Genomic DNA, 12,426 nt, shown 5'->3' with positions numbered 1-12,426 from the left:
TTTTAATACTTAGCATATATTGTATACAATCTTTTTAAAGAAATTTTTTAGCAGAAAATAGGAAAGATTTATCTTAACATGAAAAATAAAGATTTTTGCAAAACTGCCCGAATATGATCTTTTAAGCGTCCTTGGGACGTTGCCGCTTTTACTAACTACCAGGTTCTTATTTATCGGTATCTTGAATTGTGAAACAAAAAAATCCTATATTTCCGTCACGTATTTTATCTGTTTGATTATTATCAGGCAATTTACGAGAATTTGGTAGTACTGCCCCTTAGACACATTATACTGGCTGTTTTCGCGATTTGGTTTGCTTGAAATTAAAAAATTAAAGAAAATACAGCCTATACTACACAGATAAATTACCTTTCTAAAGGTGAAAGAATTTTTAAATAATGTCCATTTGTTTTTACGTATTTCAAATACATACAAAATACAAATCTTTCCTATTTATAATATTAGTATAGATATCAGTTACTATCTGCAAAAATTACGACGAGGTACGTTAATAATTAAGTAAAAATAAATAGGGTATAAATAAAACGATGTAATATCGATTAAAAAAAATTTATTTCTCAAAAAGTTAATATCAATAACATTATCCATAATAATTAATATAAAATATAGACCAAATATTCAACCCACATTTAACTTCAAAGATAAATTATAAAAATCACATTTACCATTATATTTGAGGCTTATTGGACCCGAGAATAACTTGATATAGGTATATAATAGGTAAAAAAAGGAATGTACAGTTTGGGAATTCACCACTAAAATAACAATGTCACTTATTTTAGTAGTTATTTGTAAGTTAAAGAAAGTAAAATAATATACTGCAATAGTTGGTACAAAAAAATTACTGCATAATTTAACAGAACTCACAACCAGTTTAAGGTGAGTTACATCAAATGACTGGTTAAAAATTGTAACGGTAACATTTACATAATGTTAACATTTGCTAAGGGTGAGTTACAGAACTTATAAATGTCAATCCTCATACGATTGTAGTTTATATATTGTTAACCTTTTATCAATGTATAATGGCGACATCACATATTATAGAAAACCTTGCATTTTAAATAGGAACGTAGTTCATTAAACACTTTTCAAAACATCAGCATATAAAAATCATCATAGCAAATAATTCAAACAATAATAAAAAATAGACTTTCAAAATTATAGTATAGTTTTCGGATGTCCATAATAATAAAAAATTAAAAAATAGATCTCTAAAACTAATTAGTTATTGTATGTTGAAGCGGATACATTTCCTCCATGACCGGTCCAATTTGTATGCACAAAGTCACCTGGTTTGGTTAACAGCTCGTATGTATGGGCTCCGAAATAGTCACGTTGTGCCTGTAATAAATGTGTTGGTTTTAAAAAATCTCCACATGAAATTAGAACTAGGATAATAGAAAACCTTATACAATGTTGCAGAAAATCTTATGGTGAAAATTTCTTGCCGAAGTAATCGTTTTTTTTAAATATGTAATTTAGGCGCAACGCCATCTGTTAGCGAGTAGAGGTAGACATAGTGAATGTCTCCAATATTCGAAGCGACTTCGAGAATGTTCTCTTGGAAAATGTATGCGATTCGAACGAACAATCGAGAAGGTAATGGAACAAAGATGACAAGTATCGAGTAAACTGTTTCGATTACATAGTCAAAATATTTTTCAACATTATGCGCGATAGTGGCGATAATAGCGCCCATCAGATTTTCTAAATTCCTGTTTAGACTAAAGTCTCAATCTTTACACTTTCTATCTTTATAAAGTAAGTAGCTGTTCCCGTGCGGCTTCATCCGCATGAAATTATGAAAATTGTTTACATATGTCAAATTATAATATGTTTACATAATCAATAATTGAAAATATCAAAATGACATGATGACAAACCATTGCAATCTTTCTGCCTTGATGTTGGCAGCTTGTAGTTTATGGTCCGTTTCTTACATTTAGGTTTTTACAAATGTATTTATCCCCTGAGTTTAATAGCGTGAAAATATATAGCCTAAAGCATATCGTAAGTGTAGAACTTTTTATTAAAGGAAGGATTAATCAAAAATATATTGAGATAGTGTTTTTACGCATTATTATATTAGTATAGATAATGAAATTAAATTACCTGTAATAGATTAGCTGGCAACACATCAGAGCTGTATCCGTCATAGAAGGCGAGTGCAGCTGAGAATGTAGGCGAGGGAACACCAGACAATGCCGCTTGCGCTACCACACGACGCAGAGATATTTGAGAATCCGAAACTTGCTTAGAGAAATACGGATCCAGTAACAAGTTTGTAAGCGATGGATTCTTCGTATATGCCTCCTGGAAAATAGAATATTAGTAAAATTATTGTATCTATATGATCAGGTCGCAGTCGGTTTTATAAGACAATAGTTACTAGAAGTTTTGCCCGCGAGTCCGTCCGTGTGGTATTGAAAAAAAACAAAAGTAGCCCATATGATCTTCCAGACTATCGAATTGTTCGCATGACATTTTTTACAAATAATTTACCCCTTAAATTGAATAGCGTGAATATATATAGACTATAGCATGACCTAGGTGAAGGGTATTATATTTAAAAGAGGATTATTCAAAAATATGTATTTTAGAAGAATAGATAACATTTCTTTCATACTATAAATGCAGAATTCAAATTATCTCATTGATTATGAAGTAATAGGTATAAAACAAAAACACTTATTGTACTTGCCTTAATATTGCCTAAGAAAGCACTCCTGATGATGCAGCCTCCGCGCCACATCAGAGCAATGCTGCCGTAGTTCAAATGCCACTTGTTCACCTGAAATTATCAATAATTAATCACACAATATTGGTAGTAAATACATTAGTAACTAGCTGTTGTTTGCGACTTCGCCTGTGTGGAATTAAAAAAACATAGCCTATGTCACACACTAATATTATACTATATAACACTAACATATATTTTTAATGGTAAAAGATTTTTTGAAATCCGCCAAGTAGGCTTTGAATTATTACAATACATAAAAAAAGATAAATTTCCTCTTTATAATAATTACAATTACAACTAATTTAAAAAATCTATTGAACTAGATTGTGTCGTATCCAAAAAATGTAACTTCACTAAAAAAATCAGTATTTTTATAACACAAATCTCCGTCATAAGAATTAATTATTCGATTAATACAATTTCACTTAACTCTATTTACAATTATTTTATTTGCAATATATTTGTAAAATTATGAACTGTAATATTGTTTTTGTATAAAAAAATCTTGAATAAATATTACCTGAGCTGCTTCTCTCAATAGCATGAATCCTTGAGCGTAAGATATCACTTTGCTGGCATAAAGAGCCTTGCGTAGATGTTCAATAAACTCTACTTTGTTGCCATCAAATTTCACCACAGACTTCGAAAGAGTTTTGCTCGACTTGATGCGCTCATCTGGTCAAAAAATTATAAAATTACTTACAAATGTTAACTTAGCTTCTATTTTTTTATGGTATAAGTTGGCAAGTGAGGCTACCGGACAATTAAGGCTACTACTGCAATTCCCTAAAATTACGAAACAATTGTTGGCTATCTTTAATTGGCAGAGGAGGGGATGCACAAAAGACATTTCCCCTAAAAAATCTCCTTCCCCTTCCCATCCATTCCTTCCAACAAAAAAGGTGGAAAGGGCTTGAGTACTAAATTAAGTCTCCAATAATTAAGTATCTATAAATAAATAAGTTTTTTATACAACAAATAAAACATTATATTTACCTTTAAGTGCAGAAAGACATCTGGCAAAAACAGCCTCTCCGATTAGAGTAACAGGCACTCCATACTCCAAGGCACTGATCACAGTCCACTTTCCTGTACCTTTCTGCCCTGCTGCATCACGGATCTTGGGCAGTAAATACGAACCTGAAATACAATTCATACAAACCATCTTACTATTATTATAAATGCGAAAGTTTAGATGAATGGATGTCTGTTAGAGTATAGCTTAAACGGCTGAGCGGATCTTGATGAAATTTGGCATAGATGTAGAGGATAGTCTGGAAGAACACATAGGGTACTTGTTTTTTTATTTTTTATTTCTACGAGGACGCAGTCGCGGCTGAAAGACGGTAATAAACATTATTAAGTCACTATAATGACTATACTTTTATCAAACATACCATTTACTTTAAAATTCACAATTGTAATGATATATTACACTTGAAAAACATAATTTTCTAGATAACTGTAGATTAGGGATTTGAAATCTGATTTATTAATCTAATACATACCGTCAGTGTCCTTGAATTTCAATATACCAGAAGTGATATCAATCAAAAACGAATCCAATTCCCCTTTGCCCCAATCAGCGAAAACTTTTGCTATCTCACCCTGTTCCAAATCTGTAAAATAATGCAAAAGTAATGTATAATGATTTTACAATAAATTTTATCATTACATCACAATTTAATGATAAGAGAACACTTTTATCATTAAACGTCAAATGAATAGTAATACTTACTAAGAACATCTTTCATTAAATGGTAGGCTTCACAAATAAGTTGCATATCACCATATTCAATACCATTGTGGACCATCTTAACAAAATGACCTGCACCATCTTCCCCAACCCAATCGCAGCATGGCTCATTGTTTACTTTAGCACAAATTGCCTAGAAATAAAAATATATATAACACAGTTCAGTACTGAATGTGTATATTGATGGGTGAAAGACTATTTGTTTTAAGCGCTATTAGGTTAAATGTTCAGGAGAGAGTAAAGTTGTATTTTTAGAGCAAAAAATATAAAAACAAATCCTGAAAATCATTTAAATTGAAAGAATTTCAGACCATTTCTAGATTAAAATTGCTATAATTCTGCATACTTCATTCAATCGGCTGACTATTACTAACTGCTGATTTTTGGGCGCTTCATACATGGATACTTAAAAAAGACACCGACATTTTGATTGTTTCAAGCACTACAAAATTGCTCTGATCTTTATGAAACCCGATTCAAACGACGCAGAAAAATTCACTGATTCTGAAAATATATAAAAGTCAAAATCGCCTACAATGGGGTTGAAATAAATTGCCTTTCACCCTTCAATATGGTTTTATGCCAAAGAGTGTATTAAAACTTACTTGGAATATAGGTTTAACTGCAGGCCATGCAGCCGGGTGACCTCCAGGCATTAGAGATGGGCCATATCGTGCACCATCCTCTCCGCCACTTACCTATTAAAAATAACCCCACTTTATATTGCGTGTCAAAATCCACTAAATTAAAACATTGAAAACTGCCAGTAATACTTCAGAACACAAGAAATTTTAAATTCTGTATTTCTAATTGGGTAGTGATTTAAATTGTTTCATTAAACATTAGTATAAATAGTGTATTTTCAACTTACACCCATTCCAATATAGAGAATTCCTGTTGAAGCTAATTCCTTGCACCATTTCTGTGTGTCAGTGTACTGGGAATTACCACCATCAATAATAATGTCACCCTTCTCTAACAATGGCAACAGATTCTTAACAAATGCATCCACAGCTGAGCCAGCTGTAACACAAATATATTAATAATGATTTAAATTTTTACTAAAATTAATTTATCTATTACTAGATTATGCTACCTCCTTGCAGAAAGAAAAAAAAGTAAGTAGTCTATGAGTTTTCTTGGGCTAGAGGCCAAGACTCACTTTGGGTTGTTACACTGATAAGTAAGCCTATATGTTCTTCCAGACTATGTCCTACATCTGTACCAAGTTTTATCAAGATCCATTAATCCATTTTGGAGATATTTAGTAACAAACATCCATCCATCTAAACATTCACATTTAGAATATCTGTATTGTGTATTTTACACTTAGGCAATATTCTTCAACAGTAGTAAGGATGTTTAATAGTTTTTCTGTGAGCATTTTGGTAGTGCAAACACACAGAATACATGTAAATGCAATTCTTCCTGTTAACAAAATAATCTATCAACTATTATTGCTGTCACAGGTCTGTGTTTCCTTATATAAATATAAACAAGATTGCCGAGTCTTCAAACAATATGTATTCACAATAAGGTATAAATAAGGTCATTATAATAGTTTTCCAATTTAAATCAGGGTCAATTACAATGTTACTTTGTATTGAGTTGTGCATTCAATAGTGTGCACTTTACAATGCACCATATTTATTTAGTAACATTTATAGCATCTACACATTTGTAGTTATTTAAAAAAAAATACTTGTGAAAAGAAAATTTATTTCGTAAAAAGTGTAATTCATGACAAACATTTACTTTGAAGTGGCTTTATTTTCAATAGTACTTCAAAATGCAAAGAACCTTATCAATATATAAGGTGATAAGTACTGAAATTGTTATTGTAATTATTATTCTGCGAGTTCACTTTAATACATGAAAATTGTTCAGGCTTAACATATTAAACAAACATCACTTACCTTTGACTAAGAGCATAACTTTCCTGGGTTTCTTCAATTTCTGTACCATATCTTCTAACGATTTGGCTCCAATGATTTTTGTTCCCTTCGCCTCATTAGCAAGGAAATGATCGACCTGTTAACATTTATTTATAAGTTAACATAGGAAATTTAAAGTGTGAAAGTGAGTAAATTTGTGGGTTTGGAACCACATAGTTGGATATATGCTGTTCATTATATTACTACAAATTGTTCTAACAAGTGTAAATCACGGATTTAAATATACATTTGCTTGTTTATGCATGTTTGTTAATGTTTATTATTACGTTACTTAAATAACAAATAGGTTATTTAGAAAATAACTGCTATGGTTACATTGTATGATTTTGTTTCTCAAGGTGACCTATGCAAACATGTGCTCATTTTAAATTCGAAGTCAGTATGTTGTTAGCTTTATGTGAAGTGATGTAGACATCTGCAATGCTACGAAACTACTTATGCATTGCTATTACACAAAGGCAGATTGTACAAATCTAAATTTGATAAAATAGAAATCAAACAAACAGCAATTACCTTTTCAACGGTCCTGTTGTAAGCACAGACAACAAATCCTTTAGAATCCATGTTAAGGATAAGATTTTGGCCCATTACAGCCAGGCCAATGAGGGCAATATCAGCTTTAGGTCTAAAAAATATTATTATGTCAAGTATGTATTGTAATCTTACTTATAATATTACAAATGCGAAAGTTTAGTTGGATGGATGGATATTTGTTGGAGTTTGTAACCTTTACGGCTGAACAAATTTTGATGAAATTTGGCATACATTTAGAGGATAATCTGGAAGAACACAGAGGTAACATTTTTTGTTTTTTTTTTTAATTCCATGCAGATGGAGTCGCAGGAGAAAGATAGTGATATATATAACAGACATTTGGTAATAAATAGAAATTAATGTGGTATTTTAAAACATGTTAGATTATCCTATCTTCTATAACCTTGCAGGAAAACAAAACTAGAAGTCAAAGTACATTTTCCTCTTAATGTGAAATTCTGCAGCGGTAAAGTGTTTTATTCAGTATTTGTTGAATTGCTTTTACAATAGCTTTTAATTAATTTAGTGCTAAGTGATAAACTGACTAATTACATTCAATTACCACACATAAATAGAATGATTTTAGAATAAAAATATTAAGCATCATAAGTGCTTGCAAATAAATTCAATATTATAAAAAGATTTGAAATATTCATTGAATCTATGTTAACATATTTACTGAATTTTGTAGATACTAAACAAGTTACTGAAGGTAGGCATAATGACCTAAGTAAAGTTCACCTTCAAATAACCTTGCACAATGCATGTTCCAAAACCCTACTTTTGTTTAGTTTATAGCTAATTTCTAATGGAAACTTCCAGTTAAGCAAATAATCATGTTTATAAACTTATTTCTGTGAATAAATATTAATTTTACATTAAATAAAGTAAAAAATCTTACATGAAAATTTCAATTGTAATGTAAGCGTAAGTGAACAAGTTAATATATGTTTTTCAATTGTTGAATTGTAGTTATTTATTGAAATAACTGAATATTAAATTAAAAATTATTCTGTAAAGTACGAAATACTGGCGGTGAATTAAAATTATGACATTGGTCATGACTAATCACTTAATGACTACTAGAAACTTAAAAGCAAAAGATTGTTGTACATTTCACACAATTGAGGTTATAGTAATACTTACTCAGCCATTATTTCAAATGTATTCCGGAATGTTTAACTGGATAAAAGTATCGAAGCGCCTGAAACTTTACTTTTATTGAAGAGGAATGTACTAACACTGTAGGAAGATGGCAAGCAAATGTGCGGGTTTTTTGTCCCGCAATGTCAGCAAACTTGTAATTCGCTTATGTGTCAATGTCAAATTCATACCAGAGACAAAAAACTATTTGACAGATAAAAACTTAACTCAGAAGTAAGTCCAGTGTAATTTTTTTAATTAAAAATTAAACTAGTGTTTGACCTCGGTCCCACCTGATCTTAAGTGGTTGTGTAGTCGAAGAATGGTACAGGCTAGCTTAGTATGAATACCAATTTACCATTTTCTTGAAGGCACTCACGTTGTAACATAGACGATAGTTGTTTGTAGTGTTGGTAGAATCATAAAAGCACCGTTGATTCTAAGAGGGCCCCTTAAGACCCAATTAATTTTTACTTTCAATTTCATAATAAGATACTTTGCTTTTGGTAAAAATTTCACCGCATTACCAGCATAAAAAGTAAAAGTTACTCCCTGACTTTACCTTAATTACACTAAACTATTTAAGTTTGCTGTTGTGTGGATGGAGGATTGGATTGGATAGTTTGTGTGAGGAGAGAGTGTGTAACGTCCCCGTAAGTGTAAAACTAACTGCCATTTAGTCCAAATCTTCCGTTGTAAACCGCTAAATTAATTATTAATTTTCGGCTATTTTTTTACCAAAAAGTTGCATACTTTGTGAAGAAGGTGGGAGGGGTTCCAGATCATATCTAAAACACGCTATTGGAGTTATTTAAAGTTAGTTAGTATATAAGGAAGAAAGCTATATGTACTGTTGGGGAGTCAGTACTCATTACAGTGACTAAATCTAGATGTAATGTGACGTAGACATTGTCAATGACAACCATCATCTCAGATGGGCATTATTTAGATAATAATTTGCGAAGTACCTGATTTATAAATTGACGTGTATGTTGTCTTGAGTACGGAGTCCCTTTTTTACAGATCTCGATGATATTTGACTTAGATGTAGAGCATAATCTGGAAGAACACATATGCTTTTGGGACAAAGTCGGGGGCAAAAGTTATGGATCAAAATTGTAAATCAAAGATGCTGCAGTTAAGCAAAAATGATTCAAGTTCTAATGTTGATTTCTTAGTTTACACATATGTATAGTTTTGACAAATTAGTTTTGTTTTACTTAGTACGGTGCGAGAAATGTTTCGTAGTAAAGGTTTAGAAATTAATTTTAAAATGTACTTAGGTATTAACAGGTAAATAATTGTATTACTTTATACATATTTTTTTGAAACAATATTCATCCATATAAGAAAATAGGAAGGTACTCTGTGGTATGATATTTTGTTGACATTTAATACAATTTTAATTCTGTTTACTATCAAAATGTTCCTAAATTTATTTGCGTATTTTAGACTAAATTTTATGTTGAAGTAAAATGTTAATTATATAAAAAAATACGAATAAATGCATAAAATCGTGCTCGAAAATTTATTTGCGTAGTGTATTGAAGTAAACTGTCTACAGTCATGGTATATGGAGTTGTTTTTGCTGCATTCTTGGTTGTATTTTGGCTTCCATGCGTTAAGAAAGGTCTGTGGACTAAACCGGGACCTGTGTACGCGAAAGATCGTAAAAACCGTTTGTTTCAAATCACACCAACAGGCCAGTGCTGCGATGAAAAATGATCAGAATAATGGACTTTGGTTCGTGTTTCGTCAATCTATTTTAAGTGTAATGTTTTAATAGGATAGTAATTTGGTAAATTATTAAATTATTATAATTTGTTGAAAATGATTTTATAAATAACGATGAATATGACGTTCAAGTATGTTTTCACTAACATGTTGAAGACAACAAATAAATGTGATTATTACGCCATGTTTAAATATAATAATAAGATCCCCTCTGCATCTCAACTTTAAGCTGGATATGACAAGATGGTTGCGTTATTTAAGAAATGGATAAAATTTGTTTGGCTTATGCCATCTGATATCTGATTATTTAAAGTTTCCATGAAGACATTGAATAAGGTCGCCTACAATTATCTGTATTATTAGTCATAGACAGATATATATCATAGTCTGGTAGATTATCTGAGAAAAAGATCCACACGTGCTATAGCGCCCGCACGTATGAACCGTTTTCATTAACCGTTAGGGCCCACATGCGTCGGCACATCCTAACTTTTCCTATGTACAGAAGTAGATTAACTCTAATTAATGAGTAGTTCTTTTGTTGTCGACTCTTTAGGGAAGAGAGTAGTAGTGAAGAAAGTAGATTATGAATATTTTATATGTAGGGTAATGTAAGGTGCAAGCAAATTTTCTGCTCCGAAGAATGCAATTAACGCTAGAAAAATAAACAACTCCTTTGCGGTTGGGATAATTTATTTAATATCAGATTCACAGGTAAAGATAATGACTTGAAGTTAAAGGTTACAATTCTACTTTCCTACTTTCTTCTATTGGATCGCACAGGAATATCTACGGGTATTTTTAAATCGGTTTTAATAAATGTCACATTGTATTATCCATGGGTTTCCACTGTAGGAATACATGCACAACAACATATTAATAAAACAACGATTATAATACGTTTTTGTACGAGTGTCCCGACTAGATGTTTGCCTTCATTGTGAAATAAATCACATTTCCATAACCTGATATTTAGGACACTACGTGACAGTTATTAAAAGTTACACTATCACCAGAAGGCGAGTCTTACAAGGGTCAAATGCGATAAACATCAATTATATTCATAATCTAAAACATCCATTTAAACGACTACAAACATTGATCGTAATTTCATTTATATTATTTCAAAATTGTATTACGATTATAGATACATATTTTGGTAGATATATTATCGATTTCAAAAAAGGTGCCACCAAAAGAAGGCATGAATCGATTGATTGCGTTCTTTTGATTTTCTAGTTTTAATATTTACCGATAGAAGATATGTAACTATTAAGTGCAAAGTTGTAACAATTGATGTACCATTACGTGTTAGGTTACATTTTAATGTCTTTACAATTAGTACTATTTTGAAATTTGAATATATATGTGTACGAGTTGCCGATGCCACATTTTACGTTTGATTTTGTGTGAAAGGCTGCATCTACCAAATTATATATCTATGATTAGTTTCTATTAATATACTACTTTACTAATAACATTGTTTCCTACTACGTAAGTGTATAGCTAAGAACATCAATATATTTTTGAAGATTTTTCTTATTTTTTATAAACAAATATTTTCCTAAAACACTTAATATATAAGAGTATGTAAAGAGTAGATAACCACATAAGATAATTTCCAAATTAACGGTATAAAATAGTCGTTTGATTTTTGGTAAAGAGTGGTAAAGTATTGTGTCATAATTTGACGAAGGCATAAAAGGTAAATTTCAGTACATCTTTGTAAATCAGAAATTTTAAAAAAATCTTAATAATTTCTCTTTGGTCTAGGGTTAGGAGGTTATGTGGTTAGGTATGGAAAATTGAAACATTCGACATTAATAAGAAATTAAATCATGTCCAGGAATATTAGAGCTTGGAAGTAAATAATTTATAAAATTCAGAAAGTATACCATAGAATGTAGCTGAGAATCATTAAGCAGAAACGGGTATCTTACAATAACATTGAATCTTAAATGCATCAATAAGCTTATACTGTTTAGCGATCAGAAAATTTGAATGCGTGCACATACATGTTATAGATATAGTTTATAGTTGTAACAACACCGATAATGTTCATAAATTATGACTATTACAATATTGACACATAATATCGTATATTCATAGACACCAAGTAACTACTATTTCTTTTCAGATTCATTGCGAAGGTATTTCCACTACGAATAACACACATAATGTTGCTAAATTGAAAGCTGTCCATGCAAGGAGGACAACACACCTATTTTGATATAGATAACGTTGGGAGTTATAAACAGGGAGCAATGGTCGATCAGCATTCATGACAAAGCAAACGTAATGTACCGTACGATTGTTAAGACGGTTAATCCAATGTATGCTCAACTACTGTGCTCCGTGTCTAAATACTCCTAAACTTTATTTATATCCACAAACCAGGTCCAATAAATTACGCACTCACGACTCGGGCTGGTAACTACACCTGTCATTCAAATAAAATGTCAATACTAGGCCTTTCATTATATCTACCAGCACCATTTATAAAGCCATCGGCAACAAATCCATCCATCCTCTTCCTCTTC

At 31.1% G+C, this 12,426-nt stretch overlaps 1 protein-coding gene across 1 annotated transcript; it reads right to left on the bottom strand.

Annotated features, from left to right (window-relative positions):
• Positions 1–554: 554 nt before the first annotated feature.
• Positions 555–8,320, bottom strand: LOC106110253 (6-phosphogluconate dehydrogenase, decarboxylating). Its single transcript, XM_013292007.1, has 12 exons — positions 8,156–8,320; positions 6,989–7,100; positions 6,437–6,551; positions 5,392–5,543; positions 5,126–5,218; positions 4,503–4,653; positions 4,273–4,383; positions 3,761–3,904; positions 3,285–3,439; positions 2,726–2,815; positions 2,137–2,337; positions 555–1,365 (listed from the first exon to the last, which is right to left on the bottom strand). The coding sequence occupies exons 1-12, from the start codon at positions 8,161–8,163 to the stop codon at positions 1,246–1,248; spliced, it is 1,452 nt and encodes a 483-aa protein (XP_013147461.1). The 5' UTR covers positions 8,164–8,320; the 3' UTR covers positions 555–1,245.
• Between the last annotated feature and the right edge of the window lie 4,106 nt (positions 8,321–12,426).

Source organism: Papilio polytes, unplaced genomic scaffold (genome assembly GCF_000836215.1).
Source record: "Papilio polytes unplaced genomic scaffold, Ppol_1.0 DF820711.1, whole genome shotgun sequence".
Taxonomy (NCBI): Eukaryota; Metazoa; Arthropoda; class Insecta; order Lepidoptera; family Papilionidae; genus Papilio; species Papilio polytes.
The sequence above is the reverse complement of the archived record's forward strand: the minus strand, read 5'-3'. Positions and strand labels throughout refer to the sequence as shown.

Coding starts and splice junctions, on each gene's coding strand:
- LOC106110253 (XM_013292007.1), bottom strand. Junction 4,384..4,502: donor TTTAATGAAAGATGTTCTTA/GTAAGTATTACT, acceptor ATTATTTTACAG/ATTTGGAACAGGGTGAGATA. Junction 3,905..4,272: donor GAAATTCAAGGACACTGACG/GTATGTATTAGA, acceptor ATTGTATTTCAG/GTTCGTATTTACTGCCCAAG.